Source organism: Mustelus asterias, chromosome 15, assembly GCF_964213995.1.
Source record: "Mustelus asterias chromosome 15, sMusAst1.hap1.1, whole genome shotgun sequence".
Lineage (NCBI taxonomy): Eukaryota > Metazoa > Chordata > Chondrichthyes > Carcharhiniformes > Triakidae > Mustelus > Mustelus asterias.
Window position 1 is genome coordinate 100,742,572 of NC_135815.1, and position 26,996 is coordinate 100,769,567.

Below are 26,996 nucleotides of genomic sequence, written 5' to 3' on the forward strand. Positions count from 1 at the left end.
CTTTGGCTCTGTGATCTGTCAGCGTCACAGCACAGAAACAGGACATTCAACCCAACCAGCCCATACTAGCATTTATGCTCCAAACAAGGCTCCTCCCACTCTATTCATTCAAACGCATCAACATATCATTCTATTCCTTCCTCCCTTCCCAAATGTAGTTATCCAGCTTCCCCTTAGATGCATCCATACTTTTGACCTCTAGTGCTCCTCGTTCCACATTCACACCCATCTTGGGAAAAGTTTTTCCTGCATTCCCTATTGGGTTTATTACAATTTATTGAATTTATTCCTGATAGAGGTCATTCAGCCCATCAAGTCTGCACCGAAAACAATCCCACCCAGGTCTTATCATCGTAACCCTACGTATTTATTGCCTGACACTAAGGGGCAGTTTAGCATGGCCAATCAGTCTAATCCACACACCTTTGGACTGTGGGAGGAAACCGGAGCACCCGGAGGAAACCCACGGAGAACGTACAAACTCCACGCAGACAGTCTCCTGAGGCCGGATTTGAACCTGGCTCCCTGGCACTGCGAGGCAGCAGTGCTAACCACTGTGCCACCGTGCTATCCAAACTCAGTGTCTCTCTCACTCCACAATGGATTCCCCATTGGTCTGTCTGACTTGATTTGGAAGTTTCAGTGTTCGGAACCAGCAGGTGATACACTTCCATCCACTTTACAACTGCATGGAAGACATTCCCAGGATCACTTCCCATCCCAAACTTTCAGGTCCCGGTGCTTTGGAAGAGCTGCGGTCGGGATGGAACAGTTTTTAAATGTATGGTTTCTGAGCCCCAGGGGGCACTTTCCCCCTTGAATCAGTGACTGGTGGCACCGGGCAAATCAAATCCCTTTCACAATCTTGAAGGTCTCCATTTGGACAACCCTAATGTTCTCTTCTCCAGGGAGAAGTAGCCCTTTCCATTCAATTCTTCCAGCTAGCTATAAACTCTCAGTTCTGGTATATCCTTTTTGCACCCACTTCAATATGGAGACCAGAACTGGTCACAGTATTCCGAGTGTGGTCTATAAAGCTTCTGTAGAAATCTGATATTTCTAGTTTTAAATACCATCCTCATGCACTGCTTAAAGAACAAAGAAAAGTAAAGCACAGGAACTCAACCCTCGAAGCCTGTGTCGACCATGATGCCCTAACTCAACTAAAAAAAAACTTCTGGCCTTACTCGATCCGTATCCCTCTATTCCCTCCCTATTCAAGTGCCCATTTAGATGCCTTTAACATGTTGCTAGTATGCCTGCTTCCGCCACCTCCTCTGGCCGCGCGTTCCAGGCACCCATCACTCTCTGCGTGAAAAACATTCCCCGCACATCTCCCTTAAACTTTCCCCCTCTCATCTTGAACCTGTGCCCCCTTGTAATTGACACTTCCACCCTGGGGAAAAAGCTTCTGATTATCTTTGCTTGTTACTTTATAGCTTTCTCCGGACTGCAGTGCTTATTTCGAGATCTGTATACCTAACTTGTTCCCTCTTCTCCTCAACCCCACTTAGACAATTACTTTCTAAGAAGGACATGACTTCCTTATTCCCTCTGCCACATAGTTATCTATATTGAGGTTAATTTGCCAATTGTATGCACGTTCTGCGTGTTTGTTGATGTCTTCTTGTATTTGTCACAGTTGTTCTCCGTATTGACTGCACCCTCTAATTTGGTGTCACCATTGCATCATTTGAAATTGCTGAGTCCAAGTTTTTTAGGTAATTGGTAAACAACAGTGGTCCCAGTGTTTATCAACACTTCCCACCTTTCGCTAACCTGAATTTGCTAACTGAGATATTGTTGAGTTTATTTTTAAAGCATTATTAGTTACTAAAAGAGCATGCATGTCACAACAACACAATACATAGCTTCCCAAGGCACTTCATGATGTGGAGATGGATTGGACTGGGGTGGACACAGTAAGAAATCTCACACACGCATCTCCATCAAGGACGGACACCTCAGCCCTGCACTCTATCGCAAGCCCACGGATAACCTTACAATGCTTTACTTCTCCAGCTTCCATCCTTAAAGAAACCATCCCCTACGGTCAAACCCTCCATATACACAGGATCTGCTCAGACGAGGAGGATCGCAACAGACACCTACAGACGCTGAAAGACACCCTCGTGAGAATGGGATATGGAGCTCGGCTTATCAATCGACAGTTCCGACGCGCCACAGCAGAAAACCACATCAACCTCCTCAGAAGACAAATACGGGACATAACCGACAAAAAAAAAGGAAAAATTTAACCTGGTGTTGTGAGACTTCTTACAAGGCACTTCAGAGAGGGGAAATGGATGCAAAACAATAGACTCACAAAGTGACACAGTACAGAAGGAGGAAGAGGAGAAGGGTTAGGCAGGACAATCACAAACTTGGTCGCAAAATGGGGCTTGACGAGGTGTCTCAATACTGAGAGTGAATTGCTAAGAATTGGATACATATAACAAGGAATAAGGTCGCTCGGCAGAGGAAGAATATTTGATGGTCGGTTTGTAAATGATGGCAACAATTCCCATGCAGATGGTGCCAATAACAAGGTCAGTGAGCTTAGAGGCAAACAAGCAATTGAATGATCAGGAGTTGGAAGGGGAAATAGTCAAGGGAGCAGAAACTGGGGCTCAGAGAGCAGATACAATAACATTTATTTGAACTGAACCGTATCAGGTTGTTAACTTAAAATATGCATAACATATACTGCAAATAAAACATTAAGACCTTATCACTCAATGACACTGGTTCCAAAATAATGTAACATAATAATCCCACGTGTACCACACACACACATGCTTCCCTACTGAAGTTGCGTTAGTCAAAGGGTAACATGCTTTGACTGATAACTGCAACGCAATATTACTTAGCTCAATGAAGGTTTATTATATGAAGCTTACAATAACACACACACCCTGTGAATCATCTACAGCTAATTCTTTAATATGTCCATTAACCTGAGAAGTATTGAATCTACTGTATATAAGCCGATTTGATTTCCGCACTTACACACTGATACATGTCATATTACACAGATTGTCCTTTTCACTTCATAGAATCATAGAGTTCTACAGTTCAGAAGGAGGCCATTCGGCCCATCAAGTCTGCACCGACCACAATTCCACCCAGGTCCTATCCCCATAACCTCATGCATTTACCCTAGCTAGTCCCCTGACACTAAGGGGCAATTTATCATGGCCAATCCACCGAACCCGCACATCTTTAGACTGTGAGAGGAAACCGGAGCACCCGGAGGAAACCCACGCAGACACGGGGAGAAGGTGCAAACTCCACACAGACAGTGACCTGAGGCTGGAATCGAACCCAGGTCCCTGGCGCTGTGAGGCAGCAGTGCTAACCACTGCGCCACTGTGCCGGTATCACCAAAAGATATTGATTGGTCAAACCAATCCGCCTATCATTAACCAACTATTCAACAAGCCAGAAGGCAGCAAGACAAAATTTTGCAAAAAGTGATGACTAATTATGTTTATACTCGGACAGTGAGCACACTGATTTAGTGATAGGCAAAATTGCTTTATATAATACCATTTATGTTAGTCTATCTGTAGCTGTATGTGGCTTCCTCTTTCTGTACTGTATCATTTTGAGAGTCTCCTGTTTTGAATTGAGTGAAAAAACAAATTGAGTTCTGTGATCATGTGAAATGTGGAGGAAAATCCTAACATTTCCAGAAATGTATTTTCTTCTTGTTACATAATTTTCCACACATTTTATATTCCATAGAAATATTTTATGCCCTAAGAGCTGAGTATTAGTATATATCATATATAAATCATAATGCTACACTTAAGATGCAAATTATATGTAAAGGTAAAGTCGCCATAGTCCTAGATGACCATTGCCTGTTCTCCCCTTTGAGGGGGAGAGCTGAACTGGTGGGAGATTTAACCTAAGGGTCGCCATACCTCAGGCGAGGGTTAAGGTTGTGGAGGTGAGACCTTCATGAATAACCTCAGCCGGTACGGGAATCGAACCCACGCTGTTGGTGTCGCTCTGCATCATGAACCAGCTGTCCAGCCAACTGAGCTAAACAACTCCAAATTATAAGAAAATTATCGAGTCATATTATAAGCTCTTAATGTCTATATGCCAAGTTATTATTTTAATAGCTGAGCACCTTAGTTCTAATTCAAACTAAGGATCAAATATAATGAATTGGGGCTCAATCAAATTGACATACTACTCTCGCGATTTCTTAGTTGTCCAGACAAGTGCTATAAATGACTTGCAACTTATTTTCTTGCTATTGTAAATGGATAAACAATCACGGGGAAGAAATTAAACAGTAAAAATATGTGTTTATTTTGCGACTAGATTAAATCAGCAATGTTAGAACAGCGTTTTAAGGACGCCATCATTTTTATGTACAGGTGTGTAGAAAGCTGTGCGTTAGCTTGTCTGATGGAATTTAATTAATTTCTATATGTTCAACTCCCAAAGTCAAAGTAAGTAAAACTTCAAAACAAAACATATTGCAATATTAATTACCAGGAGTTAGGAATCATGTGAATGTTTTACACCATAAACTGTCACAGATACCTATCCTTCGGCAAGGAAATGAACACAAGCACCAAAATCTTTTAGTATAAGAACAAAACAGTTTAACATTATAAATCTCCGCACATCACTTTATATGGCCAAATACAATTGCCACAGCTAATGCACAGAACTCCTTTCAAACAACTGTTCTCTATAAATAAATACCACTCTCCACTTTAACTTCAGTCGGTACAAATAAGGTCTATACAGCTGTGTGGTTCCTGTTTCCTGGCCAATTTTAATTGTGTAATAGAATTCACGTCTACCACCAACTTGGTTAAAAATCAAAATCACTGTTCATTATGGCAGCATCACTGATTCATAACCTTTTTAATTTGTGCATTGTAAACTGTCGCAATACAAACCAAACAGAACTGCTGCCAAATAAAAGTAACCCATTGATGTCAGAGAGTTAAAGAAATAGCATTTACGAAAGTGTTTCTATTCTGTAGGGAAAGCTCTGTCACGTTGAGGTATGCAGTGCGGATAGGCACAAGCTATAGCCCCATTGATTAAGATCTTTGACTAGTAAGAGACTGGTGGTAATGATTCTAGTGGGATGTTTGTTTAGCCAGAACAGTTGCTATGATTTTGTCCAGCCGCTATGTGTAGTCAGCTCACAAATGCGCTACAATGCCACATATTTGTATTTCTGTTACCAAATTAGACAAATTTTACACGAGCTTTCGAACACCATATAGGATGAAAGCAGGATATTAAGAAAGGAGCTTTAGGTTATTGGAGGCAAGCCCTTTTAGACCTAGTCAAAGCTATATTCTGGGATGGTGTGCTCTCTAGGGCAGATTACTTTCCAAAAGGCAGCCCGAAGCTATTTTTCTTGTCATATGCTGCTATGTAAGCTTTACATATACAACATAAATTGTTTTTTCTCTTTCTGTTATTTTAATTATCGCCCAGTATTTTCAACATGTACCTGATAATAACCAGATGTGATCAGTGTACCATGAAGCATTGTGCTGTGCACAACCTTCTGCACTGTATGACAAATGTAGAAATGGTGAGCAAAACTTAAGTTTTCTGGGCAATGCTTCAGAGAATAAATTTCAGGAGGACGTAACAATTATTTTTAGGTAATTACACTTCAAGTGTTTGTATCTATTTTACTTTCATTCAAAAATGTAACAATTCACTGATGCGCCATTATCAAATTTAAGATATATTTAAACATTGTGCTTTGTTCCCTCAATACCTTTTGTGCTGGAACAGATAGAATTCAGTACAATGCAATTTAGGATTAATCAACACAATTATTCCACTCCTTCTGACCCAAACTAAGAACAATTTCTGAAAGCATTGGTAAACTTTTTAGGACCTAAGTTTACTATTTTTAGATTCCAGCTCGTTGCAACACACATGGAGACTCAAACTTTGAAAGCAAGAACTCAAGCACAGACAACACCAATGACCAAGCAGATAACAATCGTGTATATAGAAAAATATAATACAAGTATTTGAGGTTTTGGGGTCAATAGTTTTCATTTAGTAAACTACAGTTCTGTACTGTCAGTTTAAAAAGTGAGAATATCCAAAATGACTATTTATCCCATAAAGGTTGCTGTTTTTCATAGAACACATGAAAGTTGTACCACTATAGACTCCTCCTAACTTGTCTAATTTCCTGATCATGAATAACCACAGGTACAACTTCCACAACCCACAATGACAATTGAACAAATAAAATAAGTATTAGTCTAATAATAAGACATACTTATATGTTATATATTATATATTATTAATTAAGAATTATAATTATTATTATAATTAATAATAATTATTATTATTATTTGCTTACAGCAAAAGGCAAGTAGAGAGATCTGTGGCAAGAACAACCAAGGCAGCATTTGCATTTTGTTTCTTATAGTTATTTCAATTGCGAAACACAAAATTATGTAAATTTGGGGGGGGGGGGGGGGGGGGGGGGAGGAACAGCGTCTCTTCTGCCAGAACATTTAATGTGTTCTATTTTACTTCCCAGCTAGATTTTAAATTAAGAAGTACAGTGAATAGTAACTTTATTCTGATATGTCCAATTTAAAAAGATTGGTACAATCCATTTTTTATTTGGGTTCGGACGACTTCTTTGAATTGTTCAATTGTTAATTGAAAAAAAAAACACCACTGTTTATCCTCCACAAACTGTCACAAAAATAATTATGTTGCCAGAGATTGAGTAAGAAATTGCAGCCTGAGATTCAGGTACTTAGGCAGTACAGATGGAACAGTTGTGAAGCAGGAACGGGAAAATGCTCTCAATTCATAAAGTAGCTATGTAACTGCAAACTGCACAGAGCGGAACATGCCAAATTGCCTTATTAACTAATGCACTTTGTTTAAAGTTTCTCAGCTTTGTCACCACCACACCAAAGTTTTAAGTAAATAAATAGAAGATGAACGATCCATCTCATCCCCTTCCTGAGCTCTCCACTATCACAGATGCCAGACTTCAACTGATTTGATTAATTCCATGTGATATCAAGAAATGGCTGTCTGCACTGAACACTGCAGAAGCTATGGGCCCTGACAACATCCCAGCTGTAGTACTGATGACTTGTGCTCCATAACTAGCCGCACCCTAAGACAAGCTGTTCCAGTACAGCTACAACACTGACATCTACCCGGCAATGTGGAAAATTGCCCAGGTATATCCTGCCCACAAAAAAGCAAGACACATCGAACCCGGCCAACCACCGGCCCGTCAGTCAGCGAATTGATGTTTGGTGCTGTTGCCAGTGCTATCAAACAATAACCCGCTGGCCAATGCTCTGTTAGGATTCTGCCGGGAACACTTGGTTCCAGATCTCATTACAACCTTGGTTCAAAAATGAACCAAAAAGCTGAAAGCCAGAGGTGAGGTGAGAGTGCATGCCCTTGACACCAAGACAGCATTTGACCGAATGTGGCATCAAGAAGCCCTGGCAAAATTAAAGTCAATGGGAATCAGGGGGAAGCTCTCCACTGGCTGGAGTCATACTGAGCATATAGGAAGACAGCCAATCACCTCAGTCCCAGAGTGTTGATGTCCTCAGGGCAGTATCCTGGGCCAAAAAATCTTCAGCTATTTCATCAATGACCACCCTTCTATCTTAAGATGGAAAATGGAGATTTTCGCTGATTGAAGTATTCAGTTTCATTTGCAACTCCTCAGATACTGAAACAGACCACATCTCACCCTCGACAACATTCAGGCTTTGGTTGAATCATGTTTTAGCAAGTAACATTCATGCCAAACAAGTGCCAAACAAGTGCTCTTATCTCCAATAAGAGATAATTTAACCATCTCCTCTTGACATTCAATGGCATTATCATCACTGATTCCCGCCCCCACTCCCCAGTATCAACATCCTGGGTGTTACCATTGACCAGAAACTGAAGTGGATCCAGTCATATAACTACTGTGGCTACCAGAGCAGGTCAGAGACAGGAAAATCTGCAGTAAGTGACAATCCTCCTGATTCACCAAAGCCTGCCCACCAACTATAAAACACAAGTCGAGAGTGTGATGGAACATTCATCATTTACCTGGGTGAGTGCAGCTCCAACAACACTCAAAGAGCTCAATGTCAACCAGGACAATTAATTAGCACCTCTTCCACTCATTCCAACACTGACACTCCATATCTGAAGTGTGTGCTATCTACAAGCTGTTTCGCAACAATTCACCAAAGCTCCTTTGAGCACACTTCCCAAACTCACAACTTCTACCATCTAGAGTGGCACGGTGGCACAGTGGTTAGCACTGCTGCCTCACAGCGCCAGGGACCCGGGTTCGATTCCCAGCTTGGGTCACTCTCTGTGCAGAGTCTGCACATTCTCCCATTTCTGCATGGGTTTCCTCAGGGTGCGCCAGTTTCCTCCCACAGTCTGAAAGACGTGTTGGTTAGATGCATCGGCCATGTTAAATTCTCCCTCAGTGTACCTGAACAGGCGCCGGTGTGTGGAGACTGGGGGATTTTCACACTAACTTCATTGCAGTGTTAATGTAAGCCTACTTGCGACACTAATAAATAAATTTAAGCTAGCGGGAAAAGGACAGCAGAGCATGGGAACACTATCACCTGCAATGCTTGCTTCCAAATCACGCACCATTCTGACTTGGAAATATATCATCATTCCTCTCTGTTGCTTAATAAAAATCCTTAAACTCGCTTCCTAATAGCACTGTTAATGCACCCACCACATTCAGGCTGTAGCGGTTCAAGAGGCAGTCCACTACAGCCTACTTGCAGACAATTAGGGATGGGCAATAAATGCTGGCCTTGCCAATGACACCTACATCCATTGAATTAATGAGATACGGACATTCAATTCAGAAATGTTACCAGACCACAACAGAACATGAAAAAGCAAATGATCATGTAAAATGAATATTGAGATGAGATGTAACGCAGACAAAACATCCAAATGTGGATGAAAAAAATGAAGAATCGGTTGACTGTTATGAAGTGAAGCATGTGTCCACAAAAGCAGAAAACTAGATAAATCAGATTTATCTCAGATGAAATAATAAAATGAGCTAACACAGTTTATCCAATGGCTATGGTCTCCCAGAGCATTATAACATTATCAGCTTAACTATGCAGACGTGAAAGAAACATTTCATTTTCAGGAACTGCACCCTCTAACCAGGTGTCACATTCACCCCACTTGCCTTTAGTCACATTTCTCAGACACAGTTTTGTCTCAATTAAACCGAAATTCACCACTGCCCAACCCAGAAATTCTTAGACATATTAAATTTTGGGAAATGTTGTTCAAACGTATCATTAATGAAAAAAAAAGTTCTCTGAAACATCCACACTGCAAGAGAACCCAATCCTAGCTATCAAATGCTCGCTGAACCATTACATCCAAACATGTTTGCCAAGACAAGATGCAGAAGCACAAAGTAGGCCCAGATTTAACTTCATTTAGAATCACTTTATTTATTTGAAACTATTGCCAACATTATTTAGCCATTCCTCAAATAGAGTTACCACCCATGTCAAACAACGGAGATAGCAGACATAACACCTGCACCCAGGGCCACTCATAAGCTACCATGCGAGGACCCGTGTGTTATTCTCGATCGGAAACACAAACTAGAGTGACAGTTTTAAAACACTTCACAAGCCTGTCTATAAAACTGTTGCAATCTGAAATTACAGTTGACTAATATTTACCATCTGATATATCATAACACTTATTTTTAGCTTTCATTTCTCAACAGAATATTGAAAGTTACATTTAAAAGTTTTTTTTAAAAAAAAACTCTACAGCAACATCGGAATAAAAGATTTTTTATATTTTAATTATTAATATTCCAGTCCATTGTCATCTCCTGTGCAAACTCCACAAACTTTAAGCATTAGAATCCTAAAGATAGAGCGACAGATGACAAAATTACAGACAATTTGTGTATCTTTTAACCCTGTGGATTTTGATGGTTTGAGCATTAACTTCAGGATTAATTACTATATTAAAACAAAAATGTGCAGAGTAGGTGAAGTTTGATGTTTAACTGAGATTCTTTCTGTTCTATCAAATACAATGGGCAAAGTCTCTGACCGTGAAAGACTTGCCACAGTTTTTTTTTGGAATATGATTTAACTGTGAATTTTATAAAATAATACTCTGAAAAAAGGCAATCAAATATGAAGGGATCACACAATAAAGAAAGCGCATTAATTCAGAATTAAGATTGTACATCACCAAGCACATACAGCCAAGAACCGTTTGGAATTTGCTATTGACTATGAGATTTTTAAAAAAAATTTATTTTGTGCTTTCCTTTGAAACACACAACGGTAGCTGTAAACTTGGTTTCATTGTGGTGTTTGTAGCTGTGTTTAAGTTTGGGGCTTTGAAATGAAGTCCAAAAGCTACAAAATGATTCTATAATTCATTGGTGAATCAAATATTAATTGGACCAAAGCAGGTTGTGCGAATTTATCCTTTATCAGTAGGTAGCTATCTCCGGACAAAGCTAAGAGTGCAGTCACAAGAAAAGCGAAAGAAATTTTGGGTATTTACCACTTACAACAATCCTGGCAAATGCAAAGTACAAATAAACTTAATTACTATTTTGATTATTTGATAACACAATCAACATACATTATAAAAAAATAAAATTCACAGTAACAGACATTTAACTCCACTTAGATTTTCCTCAATGCTGACACAATATCCAGTATTTCTACATTCCATGAGATAAGACACTTTAGCAAAGAATCTGCTGTCAGGTTAAGTTCTCAGCAATCCCTGACAATGGTATGAGTCACATAATTCCATGCACCTTAAGTTTCCTGACTGCGGCACCTTTTACCAGCCGCTCCATTACAACACAACAGCACCACCAGTTAAGAAATAAAAACAAACCGAAAACCCGAAATATATACACATAAAAGTGAATTAAATTCATTTTTAAAACATTGCTGCTCCCGTTTTGCCCAGATGAATTATATTCTGCGTTTTATGATCTTATGAGAATTGCTCGATTAAATATTCCTATGTCTGCAGAATACTCAAATCCAATTGGTGTACAAAAATCTCAAAATAACATCAATAATGATCACTTTTTTAACGGTCAGGATCTACTGGAATTTATTCTGCTGGCTGGTTTCGCGCGATTATTTTCTCAGGAGTAAATCAGAAACGGGGAATATATTTGGCAGGTGGTATGTCTCACCACGTTGCAATCGGCAACATTAAGAATCGACAGACCACCAGCTTTTATTGTGAAAATGGCAGCCCAGGCGCCATACAAAGGCAGCAAGTTCAGCGAGGAGTCAATCGCCAGCAGTTAGCCGCCCCAGGTACATGTGTGAACTGATAGAGCGGGGGGAGACTGCAACAATCCCGGGAAGAGTCTGAGAATGCAACCGGAGGCGGGGAATGGGCCCTGGGTAAACTGCGGAGGAGCCCAGGGGACAGAGACTGTTACCCAGGCAAGGGGCAACTGAGCCCAGTGCCATGCGGGTAGGGCCCTGGGGGCACATGGCAATACCAGTCAATGTGACAGCAGGCATGCTGGGCCATGTGACAGTGCCAATGGAGTCATGTAACAATGTAAATGGAGTCATGTGACAGTGCCAATGGGGGTCATGTGAAAATGTCAATCAGTATAACAATTGGCAAGGTTGGATCATGTGACAGTCCATGCCACGATGGACATGGTTGGGTCATGTGGCAATGCCAATGGGTGGGGGGGGGTTCATGCACCAATGTCAGCCAGTGTCACATTGGCCCTGGTGTGATTCCCATTGTTGCTCGGGGATGCGTGCTGTTCTGGAATGCAGTGAGCTTCCCCACAGTCTCCACACACACACAGCCGGCCAAGGACAGAAAGCAGAAGACATTTCGGTGAAAAACGGGGGAGCTTTTTACTTTCCGCTCGGTGCCAGTTTTTGGAATGAGAGAGGTGACACACTGAACCTTGCCCTTCCAAACCGGAAGGCATTATTGCAGCAAGCGCCCGGGAGATAGATGAATGCAGAAAGAGCCGCAACAGTCATGGCTATTGCAGCTTACACCACATCTAGTTCCCTTAGAGTCTGTCCATTCACTCCTTCCATGCGGCTCTTCAATGTTTGTAGGGCGGTTGCTGGCCAGGTTGTTAAACTGGGCAAACCACATTCAGAGCTAGAGCAAGAACCTCACTTAACTTTCCAACTGCTGTGGCAGAGAGGGGGCCCAGAATTTAGCCACCTGACTAAGGCAGACTAAAGCAAGTCCCAAATTAGGACAACGGAACCCTTCCAAACGCAAAAATGTGTTTAGACCGGCAACAAAAACATTTCTTTTTTGACAACGTTGATAATTTTTTAAAATTTAATCTGTTTGCTTATTTTCAATTTTTTGCCCACGGGTAAATATTTAAAAAACACATATAGCAGGGCATTAATCTGGGGATGCTGTCACCAATTTCAGTCTAAATGTTTAAGTGTATTTATTAGTGTCACAAGTAGGCTCACATTAACACCGCAATGAAGTTACTGTGAAAATGTAAACTAGAAAGTTTTTGGAAAAGTGTAAAAGACAAGATGAGGGAGGGAACCGTGTACCAGCGTTAAACTTTTCTCAAGGTAAGCAGTTCTAAAATAATATATATTAATTTTCCTTGACAAATGCTCATGAAATCGAATCCACAGTTACAAAGACTGGAGAATGAAACATTAAATGATTGACTGATGAGGAGGGGTATAAATCTTCATTTTGGAGGGCAATTAACATGTTGATTTTACTTTCCCCTAAGCAATAATTATATTTTTTTGCAAATAGCTCTGCGCCTGTCCGGCTCGTTTTTACTATTAGCCTTGAGAATCTGAGCGGATTTAAACGTAGAGATTTCTCACACTCTTGCTCGGAATGGAATTGGTTGGAAAAAATGTGATGGCGTTTTTATCTTTTTTCCCTAAACGCCCCCTCCCCCCCCCCTCGCCACTGAGAATGCAGTGTCGGCGGGCGGATCAGGAATAGCGCCAGTTTACACCCCATTCTGTTTCTGCCAGAGAACCCCGGCAAAGTGGGGAATCGGCCGAGAAGGATTTTACTGAGCAGGAACTTTGAATGCAATGTCCCCCTAGTTGGACACTCTGTGGGAAATGCTAATGCATCCCAACATATTCCAATGGCACCATTATTCTGCTATGACTGCGCTCTCCCCGTGTTGTCTATAAAATATCCAGAGATTCCCTCAATGATATATGTTATACATATATATTTTGGTGTGCGATTTGAAAACCCATTCTTTGAGCTATATCTGTATCCCATGCTCGGTATAACCTCCTGCTAAAGCGGGGCAGTTTATCTAAGCACCCACCCCATTCTGTCAAAAGTAAATTTATTTTCAAATGTCACCAGGCAGAGAGAGATGGGGTGGGGGTGGGGGGGTCACTGTTTGTGTGGGTGCCTTGTCTGATGTGGGGAAGAATCCTGTTTGCAATCTCATGGGAATGCAGTGCCGGTTGGGATCCCGGTTCTGCTGCTGTTTGGAAGCAGCAGCGAGCTAGCTAGCCAGCCAGAGAATTTCCTCCCCAACACTTTTCACAAAAGCACAGTGTTGAATTTAATCTATTCTCCGCCGCGGTTACAAACCCTCTCGACCGCTGCCCTTTATTTATTATAAAAACCCGAAGCTCCAACCGGTTTGGATTGGATTTTACCAAATGCCAATGCCTCTGGGCACCGACTCCTCCTCACTGAGTCTCCCCGAGTCCAGAGCTTCCCAAGCGGCGGGCGCCCCCACCCCCCCCCCCTCTCCTTACCCCTTCTCCCCACATCTCACACCAAACGCGCCCAGGGAATCTCCAAGCGGGATAGTCCTCGCTGAAGCAAGTTTTTAATGAGTCGCCTCCCGACTAATTAAAACAAAATTAAAAATCAAAATAAAGTCACCGATCACAGTTTTTCTTTGGGGGGGTGTTTTTATTTTGGGACGGGGGGAGGGGGGTGACTGAGGGAGGACCATGTCTCCCCAATTCCAAACAACATGGGGGAGGGGGGTATCGGCCAGGGGAAGCCAACAAGACAATGAGGGCAAGGGGCAAAAAAATCACACCATGTGGGAAAGGATTTCTCCCGCCCCTCTCTCCACACATTTTAAACACCTCCCCATCTACTCATTCAAAAATTAGCTCCCTGTCCGTTTTCCTCTTACCACTTTCCACCAAAAATAAAATCCTTAAGAGAAACGAGGAGCGCCAAGGTACAGGTCAACTTTCCAACCACAACTATACAAAGGCTCCAACCCTCAGTGCGCCCTTTAATGAGTACACAATAGGCACTTATGTAAAAAAAATATTCCCCATTCGACTGAAAGATCTTGATAAAATGCAAATAGCCAGCTTGCCCGGGCAAGCATTTCCGAATGGAAATCTAAAGCTCCATACCTGATCCGTAATGTTAACAGATGATGATCTAGTGATATCCTCGCTGTCTGATTTGGAACCGCCTTCTCTCTCATCAATAACCAAATCGATGGGCATCTTTCCCTTCAAGCAGCTTATATACCGATGGCAAAAATTGTCACATAATTCGTGTACCTACAATCGGAGCAATAATAATGGGAAAATAAAAAAGCTAAAAGGGGGGAGGGGTGGGGGGGGGGGGAAAGCCGCGTCACCTCCACCTCCCCCCCCCCCCCTCCCCCAGCCCCAACCGTAAGGACACAAATGGAGGTCGAGGGTTGGTCTGTGACAGGCGGTTCAAAGTAGTTGGAAGCACTTGGGAACATTGCAATTATCCCCAAGAGACGCACGCATCAAGAATTTGGAATAACTTGCGCAATATAGAGATATCGCCGAAAATTGACAGTGACAAGATAATTCACAACTACAGCATATTCAACATCCGTGTTAAATTCAGCTGCTCCCGAGGTTGTGACCATTACAGGACTGACCCGCATGAGTGACATTTAAGGTAAACACTTTAATTTCATCTAGTTATTTCATTATAACCTTGGAGGAGCCCTGGACACACAAAGGGAGATGTGTAGAATTTGAATATGACACAGATGTCATTCAATGGCCAGCCCTCATATACACTGCCCCGAGACCTCACCAAGTCTATATATGTATATATTATGGCGAGACAGGCAGATTCAAAACATGGCCAAAGCCGCCGCTCACAGATTCAGCCAAACGGGCTGTGATACCAACCCCCTCCCTTCCCAAGCCCCCCAACCAAAAGAGTCCCCCTCCCCCACTTTATATTTCATTAAAATATTCCCCGCGGACTAAGGGGACAAAATATGATGATTCCCCCTTCCCCGTCTAATTAGTCATAATCGTCAGAGTGTTTACATCTTTCGACTGTTTAAAATGTTTAGTCTCAATAGGGGAGGGGGGGGGGGAGGATTTGCGTTAAAAAGATGATCAAAATTAAATCCCGCCGCCAGATTAAAATGAACAAAACGTCGGGGGCGTTTGTGGTCAGGGTTTTAGCGACAGAAATTGTAATTAAACAGCAAGAGGAATGTGCTGCAGGATTGGTTTTGACACTAATTACAAAGGGGGGCCAGAAACGAAGAGATTCATGCAAATGTACTCGCACCCAGGACTACCTGCACAACAGCATCTAAAATACACCAGGAACATGAAGAGTTACCTTCTCTAACTCCAAAAGGTGAAACCTTAATACTTGAATGGCTTGAATCATCTGTAAAAAGGAAGGTGTAGATATCCATTAGCATCCAGAACACACACACAGGGGAAAAAATCTTATTCTACTCCTATCACTTGCAATGGTAAAACCTTTAATATTCTAATATCTGTGTGTGGCAGTGGGGAGGGGGGCTAGATTGAGTTGGGGGTGGACGGTGGCAGGGGGGGGACGTACCTTAAAGGCAGTAAAATTTAATCAGTATAGCTCCATTTTTTCCACATGCTACCTATGCAGCGAAATCAACTTTATATTGAATATGGACAGGAACCAGCATGAGAACACAATATATTCTCTCTCTACCAAGGAACACACTCCATTTTGAAGCCTCTTAGGAATTATACAAAACTTTATATATTTTTGTTTCTATTCTGAATGGTGGAATAAAATCAGTTTGGGGAGGGGGGAGGATTTTTTTTTTAAAAAGCGACTCTTTAAATTCTCGAGGCGAACCTCGAGAACCATTTGTACATAGCTAGACTTCCAGTCGGGGGACGGAGAAGCCAAGAGTCGCCGAAACTCCAGATCTCGGGACTCACAAATCATGAGCCGAAAGCGAAATTAATTTTAAATAAATAAACCCACACATCATCTCCAGTGGATTGACAGCTGTACAATCAGTGCGAGCGATGATTATCGCTGGTGACAGTTCAAACCTATCATAAAATCAAAAGCGCAGATTTGCAATGGATTGTAACGATCACTATCCGCAATTCTCAAAACACGGGACTGTGTTAAACTACAAACATCACCGCGTACGCCGGAGTTAACTCCCAAACAGAACTGGGGATTTGGCTAATAAATATATCTGTCTAATATATATTTGTTTGGATTAATAAGAACGCGCTCGCAAGTTTCTCCGCAATCTTCCTTCCTCTTTGCAAAGCTACCAAGCTTACCAAATTATCCAGCTCGGGGTTTGAGGAAAATAGAGGTTTCTCTGCTCGAATCTAAAGTGGGAAGATAATAAAAGTGTGATTTGCCCCCCGTTCTGCACGGTCAGAATTTGCCAGAATGCACATTTCCAAACTTTTACAATTCCTAATTGTACTTTCAACATCACACACACACACACACACAGAAAGATCAGATTGGTTCACCTAGCATGCGGCTTTAAGCGTTGATTGTGGTCGAATAAAAAGTAAGTTACTACATTTCTCAGGAGTGTTTTATATATATATATTTTAAAAATGATATTCACAGGTTCTTACAAAACAGCGTTTTCTTTCGCATAAAGCGTGGAGCGACTGGTTTTCCTCTGGCAAGCAAGTAACTTGACACGCGAAACAACAAAAAAATAATACTCCGATTACTATCGGTTTAGATAGTAATTGTCCTGTTCGCTCCTGATTCCGGGGGCAAACCTTCTGAGACCGTTCGATTTGCGATTGTTAATCCTCCAACATTTGTTTTAGCTGTTTGGTAGGTTTTTTTTTGCCTGCACAAGGCACGCTGCAGACCAGAGGAAAAGGTGCGTCCAGCCCGCTTAAATTACTGGCATTTTCTTACTTTCTTAAATAATATTTAAGGTTGGAAGGTTTAAGTGGACCATGCGAGGTAGCTGACCTGTTTAGCGAACACTGCTATGTCTTCATTGAAAGACTCGGAAGAGCAGACATCACCGCCTGCTACTCCCGGTTCCCGAGGTGTACAAGTTGCTAATTCACATTTTTCAAAAATCAGTGCTAAAAGGGGAAACAGCGGATGTCTGAAAGAGAGGATTGAATGTCAAAGATAATACAAAAAAAAGCAGAGAGAGACAGAGAGAGAGAGAGAGAGATTCCCTTGCAAGTGACTTAATAGAATAACCGAGACAACAGCAAGGCAAACTTCTCCAAAAAGTACTTGTTGAATTCTGGCTTTAACATAAATTACAGTCGTAAATTGTGTCAAAATTAGTTACTGGAGAAAGACCGCGATCCTGTCTAGTGACCAAAAATCTTAACAGTGACCTCTTAACGTCCAAGACACGCAGAATAAGCCAGAATTTAGCAGTAAAAATGGCCCAGAAGTAAAGCAGCCATTTTGGACGTCAATTTGGTATTTTTTTGAATAGCTTATAGCCAAAAAAATATTACATTGACAAAAACATCCATCAAAAGCAGCAGCGACCAGCCACTATTATTTACAGTTGCAAATGAAATTAAACTGACACGAGGTTGTTCCAAATTTAAATCTCTCCCACAAAATGTAAATGTAAGCAAGTCCCACATGCTAAATGAAAGTTTGGCTATTTTTTTTCTATTTTTAAATTTTAAAAAACCACAGAACAATTTAAAAAAGTAAACCCAACATGTCACACGCGAGGTCTCTCCCCACAGCTCAAGAAATGATCTGAAGAAGTGGTAAAATAAAACGTAGAAGCTACCCACCCGTAGATAGAATCTTTATCTCTCTTTAATGCATCGTTTACAGAGGAGCCCATACTCGGCGGCATGGTATTGGCGTGGTTCGAGTGCGGATATTGGTGGCTGTGTATCGGCGGCCCGTGATTCAGGTGGTGGACAGGCTGCATGGATCTGGGAGCGTGAGGGTCACCGTATATCGTGGTGGGGATTCCTACTCCATCCATACCCCCGTAATGTGAGATTTCATCATACTGTGTGGGGAAAAAAAGCAGGGGGGGGGGGGGATTGAAAGAGAGAGAGAAACAGAAAAGTGAGGGACGGGGAAATCAGCATGTCAGCAAAGTTAAGAGTACCGAAAATATTATTTTTTAAGTAACGCACTTCACATCCGAAGTTGCTGAGAGAACAAGGGGCGAGAAAGAGAGAGAGAGAGAAGGAGAATAACATTTAAGTCAAAAGTTTTCAAAAGCGGGCAGCAAGCGCAAGCCCTGGGAGAGACAGAAAGACGGGACAAAATGCACTTGTACCACAGTTGGAAAGACTCACTTACCCTCTGCGCCATCGGCCTGTCTCGAACCCTTCTCTCTGGAGCAGTTTGTGCTGGACTCCCTACAGGGCCAGTATCAGAAAGATATAAACACGCCAGTCCACAGGCAGCTGAAAAGATCCCTGTAAGTCCCCCTGTTTTCTATAGATGATCTTAGCTCAGAGTCTTCAGTTGAAACTCGGTGTGAGAGAGGGGAAGGGAGGGGGAATATCTCTGGGCAACGATACAGTATATATATCTCTATATATCCCGGTGTATAAATATCCTTCTCCGGCAGCACAGCACCTGGGCGCATTGGAGAATCCCGTCCCCCCCAAAAGCCAGGGAAAGCGCCCCTCAAACAAAACTGCCCTGTCTCATGGCTTTCTGGCACTCCGGCTGTCAATCAAGACAAGGTTGTCAAGGTAGTGAATAAATGATGATCCGTTCTGCACTTCCACTGGTCGGTCGGGGGTTGGTGGTGAGGAGAGAGGGAGGGGGGAGGGAGGGGAGGGAAGGGAAAGGAGGGGGGGGGGGTGGTGGGTGACACCTTTTAGCGATGGCAGCGAGATCTGCCCGCAGTACTGCAGCCTCTTCTCTCTGTCTCCCCCACCCACCCCCCCCCCCCACCCCCCACCACCTCCTCTTCCTCCTCCTCCTCTTCCCCGGGGTCCGTCTGCTCTTCCCCCCCCCTCCCCTCCCCTCCCCAGGGCTGTCCAGAAGAGCCTCGGAGAGCCGGTGCTCGGGGTGGGGGGTTATGTGTGCCCGCCTCACTCTCTGCCGACTTTGGAGATCTTTAAAGGGCCCGGCGCCGTTGCCCCAGCCTTGCGGAGCCAGAGGTGGGCTTGCACAGAATGCAGGAACCCGGAAGCAGTGGTGGCCATAACAGGTCGCGTCTTACACAAGGCGCACCGGACTACTTCATCTGTCTCACACAGGAGGGGTGGGGAGAGAGAGAGACACACAGAGAGAGAGACGGAGCTGTGGATAGGGACAGGGACACACAGTGCAATGCAAAAAAACACCCACACCAACAGACAGGTACACAGTCCCCCCTCACACCTCTCCCAGCTGCACCTTTGACAATTCATCCCCCCAGTATTTATTTATTAACATTGAAGGCAACTACATCACTCATCTTCAGCGGAACGCACAGGAGAACAGAGTTGCCTCTTCAACAATTGCGTGTCCCGCTCCTGGTCTCTCTGCATCCATTAACTTTTTACCCCCTTAAACAAAAGTCAAAACAATTACTTTGTTATTTCATCCTCACAGACCCCGCACAGACAGTGGGGGTCTGCCAGCAAATTGTGTCCAAATGAGGGGAGCAATTCGACTTGGTGCCTTTGACACTTCTTCCTAGTTAACTCCTCTGGATGTGTGAACTGTTAATGAAATGCTTTGATTTACGGAGCAGTGTGTCAATATTGTTTGCTAAATATATGTGACCAGAACAGACCTGCTCGCTTCAAATTACACCCAACTTTTGTTTCACTCACGCCGTTTGTGTTTGATATATATATATAGGATATAATATTTATACACTATGATCCTCTTTTCTATTTATTTTTGTTTTGCCAAACCCTCGGTGTTATTGTTCCGCCGGCTAATTTGCGAAGATTAATCCAGTCCTTAAAGATTAACCCAAATCTATTCGTTTAGTAAATGTTTCTCGCTATTGCCACTTCCCTTTGCGAATTGCCGAAGCCTAACATTCACAATCAAATGAAGAATCTCCAGTCCACCTCCTTCCTGGCGTTGCTGCGGTGTCACTTTGCAAAGGTGTGCGTTCCCTCAGATGTAGCAAGTTGTGGTCATGGTTTGCATTTCTCCCTCTCTCTGTGTCTCTCTCCGTTCCCCACCCCCCCCTGTTTTACACAGAGAATGAGCCAGCCCGGAGCTCTGTGGGCACTGGAGATGGAGCCAACGTCCAATCAAAGTGTGCTGTGGGAAGACCACACTGCGATTGGCTTTTCCCGTGATCAGTTATGGAAGGATGCATCGGTAGCCAAAGGGATTGGTTTAAACCCATGGACGGAGGCGGGTCCATCCAAGCCGCACTGACTGACTGCCACCAGCCCCACTCCCTGTTCCAAAAAAAAATCCCCCCCTCCTCTCCCGCTGTTCCCCAGTCAACCCCCTCCTCGCCACATCCACTCCAATAACTTTATTCTGTATAAAGGGATGTTTCTTTTTTTGTCCTCTGGAACTCTTACACCTGGCTGCAAGAGAGTGCATTTTAAAACATGCTTTTAAAACTCTTGGTGAGGGGTTGGGGGACATAAAATAAAACAATTCCGATTGATCTGACCGAAAGCCCACAGCTAGAAGTTGCCGAGGAATTTGCGAAAGTTAAATTGCCACCAAGATTACATCCAAATGCCCTCCTCGCGTGTTTAAACAGTTCACCCCGAGAGAGTGAAGTATGCAAAGTGATCGCTTATTTTGTTTCTTTTTAATTTTAGGGACAGCGGATCAGAAACGCGCACCACTTGCTCTGGACTGGGGGGAAAAAACACACAATAATCTAATATCATCCCCGAGATTACAACCATCCGTTCTGGTGAGAAGCCTCCTATGATCGGGAAACGATTCAATCCACGCCAGTGTCTCCGGTAAGGAAAGATTTCTTTCTTGCAGTTCTTACGAGACGAAGATTTGAAATGAAAGGTCCCCCCAAAGAGGGGGGAACTGCACGAAAGCGCAAAAAGTGTTACCAAACCCCATTTGAGCAGTGAGCGACCAGTCTAACTCAGACCTCCCGCAGAAATGGGCCACGATCTACCTTTTTTCCAGGGCTAACGTGACACGATATTAATTTGTTTACTGGCCTGGCTGTTGTGTATCTTTTTTCTTTACAATAGTTAGTAAACAGTTATTGCAGTTAACACACGCGGGGGAGAGCCGGGTTCTGATCTCCCGCCACGCTCACAACAGATTATTCACTAAATCATTGCAACTAATGTCCATTGGGGCAATGGAGTGGCGGGGGTGGGTTAAAAGCGAAATAAAATTTCTGTGAGCGAGTTGTGTGATTTAAATGTCGAGGCGCCCCCAAACTTCTGCGGCACAAATCCTCCTGATCAAATCCCAACACCAACTTCTGACACTTGGGTACTAACACGACTTTCCCCTAAATTGAAGAGTAAATGAGGGTGGTGGGGAGTGGGGAGGGGGGGGGGGGTGGGCAAGAGTTTTAAAATGGACAGCACTTCATTCGAAACGCCACTTAGTATATCCAGGCAGTAACGGAATATAACCCACCGGATTGAACCAGAGCGCGCCGAATCTAAATTCTATTCTCGATCCCGTGTAGATTCAGAATGCCAAAATATTATTTTTAGTTAAGTTGTATTCTGCACAGCTGCACAATGTTTACCTTCCTCTCCCAGATTCAGGACAAATAACAATAATGTTAACATTTAGCAGGTTACAATAGTTTGATCATATCTATCTCACAATTTACACACCTTATATTTTTATTAGATATATTTGTGTGTGTGTATTTTACTCTTAACATATGTGCAGTTTAAAAGGCGGACGCTTCTTTTAAATCATGTTTTCTGCAGAGTACGTAACATACATCCAATCGCTGAAAAACTTGGAATATAAACCCGGGAATGGCCATGGGAGGCAGGGATTTATTTCGAAATCTCTCTTATTAATAATCGCCGCCTCATGTTGTTTATTGAGTAATGAAACCCGCACACCGCGTGCTTCGCGTATTTTCACTTTCCCCCTTCTCTATCTTTTCGGTAGATTGGAGTTTGGTTTGATGTATTAAAACTCAGCTTGGTTTCTGCTCACTGGCACTGGGCGGTGGGCGTGGGGGGTTCTCACACGGGAGGTGGGGTGGGGGGGACAGTATCGCCCGGGAGGCGAAAACCCCCTTCCCCACTCGATACACTCGCCCCCGGGGAATGTGCGGTTCTGTTTTTCTTTTCGCTTTGAGATTTCCTGAAGCTGCGAATATCATGGGGAAGGGTAAACAATGGGGAGGAGAGAGAGAGAGAGGGAAAGAGAGAGGGATATAAAGGGAGAGGGATAGAGGGGGAGAAGGAAAGAGAGGGAAAAAGCGAGGGGGAGAGGGAAAGAAAGAAGGGGAGAGAGGTAATGTGAGAGGGGGAGAAAGAGGGATAGAAAGGGAGGCGAGAGGGATAGAAAGGGAGAAGGAGAGGGAGAAGCAGGGAGAAAGAGAGGGGGAAATGAGTGAGGGAGAGAGGGGGACAAAGAGAGAGGGATAGAGAGGGAGAAGGAAAGAGAGAGGGGAAAAGCGAGGGAGAGAGGGAAAGAAAGAAGGGGAGAGAGGGAATGTGAGAGGGGGAGAAAGAGAGGACGGGGAGAAAGAGAGAGGGAGAGAAGGAAAATGAGGGAGAAGGAAAAGGAAAGAGAGTGAGAAGGAGAGAGAGGGAGAAAGAGAGAGGGAAGGAGAAAGAGGGAGAAAGTCAGAGGGTGAAGGAGAAAAGAGAGGGTGAGGGAGAGGGAGAAAGAGAGATGCGTGTGAAGTTGATCAAGGTCATTAGTTCAGAGAGTAATGCGGCCAGAGCCCCTGGGCGTTCAGAGAGATCTCACCCTGCAACCCCCCCACCCCCCCCCCCCCCCCCCCCCCACACCACTTCTGGCCAGAGCAAATGTTCTTAAAGATTTGCTCTGTTCCTTGGTCGTGTTAAAACAGTGACCTAACTCTACCTCAACTCACAGTTATCAAAAAAAAGCCCACCCTCTCTCCCCGCTGAAGCTTGTCACAAAGTTTAGATTCACTGGAAGATGACAGTGACACGCCTGGCACACTGAGCTGTGGCGTGTGTTTTACAAGCTCACCCCTTCCATTCCTTTTTTTTCAGCGTGAAAGCGAATTTGAAGAAACCGCCAGTCATTTGCTATTTGGAAGGTTTGAAAGAGTTTGTCGGTTTTGTGTCTGTTGATGGACTTGAGGGAGGATACATGGGGGAGTGGGAGTGAGGGGGTGGCTGGAGGGGGAGTGGGAGTGAGGGGGTGGCTGGGGAGGTGGGGGGGGGGGGGGGGTGGTGGTGGTGATGAGATGTTTCTTTAAACAGAGGACTGCCTTGTCCACTCGCTGTGTCATGCAGAGGTCAGCGTGGGTTACAAGGCAGGAGAGAGACAGAGTTCGAAACTTCACTCCAAGACACTTTCAGCAGTGCGACAGGGACAGAAACTTACCGAGGGAATTCCTGGGGAGAAGCTAGCCTTGGGAGCCGCCTCCCTCCAGCCTTGTCATTCTTTGTTTTAAATTCTATATATATAAAATCGAGACTTCTCAATCTAGGGACTGAAACAGAAAATGGGGAGGGAGGGGGGAAAAAACAAAAAAAAATTCCTGGATGTTAAGAGAGAGAGAAAATAAAATTCCAAGCGAATTAACAATTTAACCAGGATTGCTTATCCCCAAAGCTGTGGCTCGCCCCCCGAGACAGCCAAACTTTGCAATCATTTTATCCCGGGAAGTCACATTGTGATTACAATTAGTTGGCAGCTCGGCCAGAATGATGTTCAGTTGATGTTCGTGAACAATCAGAATTTTATTCCCGAAGTTCCTGCTTTATTTTTTTATATATCACAGATGTACCGGAGAGAAGTCAAAAGCAAAAGCAATGAAAGCTTTAAAGGCGATGTGTTGGTGAAAGTTATTAGAGCGAGATCATTAATTAGCGATTTACCCAGCTCTGAGCGAGTGCAATATTACACGCGTTTTCATCCCGTACCAGCCCCCTGAGCCGATCAGAAGTCCTCACCGTCTATTGTAACATTCTAACTTGTAAATTTGTTCGCATCTGTCCAGCTGAATGTGCCAGTTAGGTCCCACACCTTGGGGAAGATTCTTGCGGGCAGTTACTGCTTCTCAGGTAAGATATCAGGCGTTGTCCTATCAGTTTTTCCTCCCTGGGAGGTATTTGATTTTTTTTTGGCCTCACCGTGAGCGAATGGAACGAATTACATTGTACTCAACTTTGAATATTCAGACTGGGGGGAGGGGGGGGGGGACGAAAGGGGCAAATTCTATACAGAGAGACGGGCTAAGAAACAGTGCCCGGCAGGGGAAAGGAGAACTTGTCCCAGCCTCTCTCCCCTCCTGATCCTGGGTTGAGTTTTGACTTTATCCACTCAGGACTGCGACACTTGCGCCGTCTACAGGAACACTGGCAAGCAGCACCAAGCCGACAAACCCAAATATTTGAAAGGCAGCAAAGATATACTTGTAAAGACAGCCCGGTAAGAGATTGTTACCGCACTCGCTCTGCCGAAATCTGCACTTTGCTTTTGTACTGTTGGCAAATTTAACATGATTGTGGGCCTAAACCCAGAATTGCTTTAGAATCACAGAACCTCCCAGCCAAGCTTAGGACTTTATTCCTTTCGATTTTAAAACAGAAATGATCTCCCTTTTTCTCCCCGTCTCCCTTTTACGGTTGAATTGGATTGGGAGCAGTTTACCGGGCTCCAGTGTGCAGAGGCCGCAGCGTTGCGAGGGAATTGGCTGACTCCAAACCCTACCCACACCGCTCACTATCCAAATCTCTCGCTGGGTCCCAGTTCAATGAGGTGATGTTACAGTAAAAAAATTAAAACGCCAAAAAGGTGTGCAGGAGATAGGAATGGGGCGAAAGGAAGGACCTGTGTAATTCTGAGTAAAATAATAACTGGAGTCCAGGCGTTTGCAAACCCATTTTTTTAAACTAAAGGTTGCAACTAAAACTTGATATGGGTATCAAAAAGGCTGAGAGTTCAAATTTGATTTGCTTCACGTGTCTGTTAAAATAACTTATTTCATCCATCGACATCCATGCGATTTGTCAGTGAGCGCATATTTTAATGCACGTCCAATCCTTCAATTATCAATATATATTAGGGCGTTTAATCATACATAAAACTATCTTGCATAATTTATCGAGGAGCGGCGTTCCTTTTGTTCCAAAAGGGCTGCTATAAATATTGGTGCCCCTGTAATGGAGACTTTATTCGCTGGATTCCTTGCTTTTGCTCCTTTTGCTCCCGCCTACCGTGTTTTGTACAGGTGTCACAGGCAGGCGGAGGCACATTGTAAACGGCGCATTAGTCTATAATCTTTTAAATTAATTAATTGACGCTTTTCTGAAGTCTTATAGATCAAAGAATAATTGGAAATCTAAATGAAGCAATGATTGACGTTAATTTAAAAGTATTGGAGTTTGCCTTGCTATAATAAATTCATCGAACCTAATGGCTGGTTTGCAAACATTTATAAGATGATTCTTTTTTTTAATACTCGCGGATGTTCGAGATAGATCATTGATAAAGATAATTAATTTCTATATTTCGAAGTGTTTATCTCCCCAACTACTAATTTTTTTTTGCGGATTCCCTTTTGTTTAATTGAGATAGGATCCAGGAGGAACACAGGTTTCGGTTCTTTAGTGCAGTGCACAATGCACTCATGTTAAAATTCTTCCCGAGTTATAGAAACTGTATCTGCACACTTTCTGACATCCAGCAGTCACTTCTGTGGCGAGGAGAACAAGTCCTACACAACCCGCCCCCCCCCCCCCCCCCGACTGCCCTTATTCATGCACTCGCAATGTCCCGTTCATATTTTTCAGTCGGATGTTAGTTAAAGTCAAAAGCCTTTCTGTCGGTACAATCCTAGGAGATTGAGTAACAACCTCGCCAGGAGACAAGGCAAAAGGAAGACTCCAATATCTTCTCTCGACCCCTTTCTCCCTGCAGAAGCCTGCACTGTCTGCTGCGCACTAATACGTTCCTCCACCCAAGGTTCAAACTCTTATTCATGCCTTATCCAACTTTAGTAAAGTTTTACGGCCCGGCAGTTCTTTCCTACAACAATTATCTTTGCATGTGAATGTACTACAAGTGGGATCTATTTCAGTAAAGTGATCTAATCGCCCAATCTTTTTTTTTACATTGTTTAAAGAAAGCTTCTAGCGTCAGTTTCTCCAAATGAATTTATTCCCTGTGAAATATTGTGGAGAACAATGGGGTTTTATTCTCGAAGAAACGCGAATGGGAGAAAGACTATTTTTTTACAACTAGCTAAACAACACTTTTTGTCCTGAAATGTACATTAGATTTGGAAACATTTTGTGAGGAGTTCTGTACAATCTTTAATAATAAAAATAAACAAATGAAAATCGTTGAGGTTTTTTTTTGCTGTTGAATTCTTTTCAACTAACTCCTGGGCGCAAAGGAAACGAGAATCCTGAAATATCACAGATTGCTGAATGTTTAGACGATTATATTCTATGTTGTTTGACACCAACGGCGACTTTCAACTCCGGCAGGGTCTAATTTATACGGAATTGTGAATGTGCGCGCTGGAAAGATTTTGCATGCCTAATATCTAAAGAACATCATTGCACACACATTAGCAACATATTATATGCTTAATT

The 26,996-nt window shown here is 43.2% G+C and overlaps 1 protein-coding gene and 1 long non-coding RNA gene across 5 annotated transcripts in view; one reads left to right on the top strand and one right to left on the bottom strand.

Moving 5' to 3' along the window:
* LOC144504689 (homeobox protein Meis1) overlaps nucleotides 1–19,205 on the bottom strand; it is a 246,016-nt gene extending 226,811 nt beyond the window's left edge. For 2 of the 4 annotated variants that reach the window (XM_078230406.1, XM_078230403.1), the window contains exons 1-6: nucleotides 18,619–19,205; nucleotides 18,093–18,319; nucleotides 17,287–17,428; nucleotides 16,620–16,670; nucleotides 15,667–15,717; nucleotides 14,451–14,603 (exon numbers count right to left, since the gene is read on the bottom strand). In XM_078230406.1, coding sequence (XP_078086532.1) covers nucleotides 14,451–14,603; nucleotides 15,667–15,717; nucleotides 16,620–16,670; nucleotides 17,287–17,428; nucleotides 18,093–18,319; nucleotides 18,619–18,630 — 636 coding nt within the window. In that variant the 5' untranslated portion in view covers nucleotides 18,631–19,205. The remainder of the gene's footprint in view (nucleotides 1–14,450; nucleotides 14,604–15,666; nucleotides 15,718–16,619; nucleotides 16,671–17,286; nucleotides 17,429–18,092; nucleotides 18,320–18,618) is intronic. The other 2 variants (XM_078230405.1, XM_078230402.1) reach the window with 1 other exon arrangement.
* Nucleotides 19,206–20,748: 1,543 nt separating this feature from the next.
* On the top strand, nucleotides 20,749–26,766 carry LOC144504859 (uncharacterized). The gene is made up of 3 exons (XR_013499707.1): nucleotides 20,749–21,209; nucleotides 24,722–24,825; nucleotides 26,522–26,766. It is a non-coding gene; the product is annotated as an uncharacterized LOC144504859 (long non-coding RNA).
* The last annotated feature ends 230 nt before the right edge of the window (nucleotides 26,767–26,996 follow it).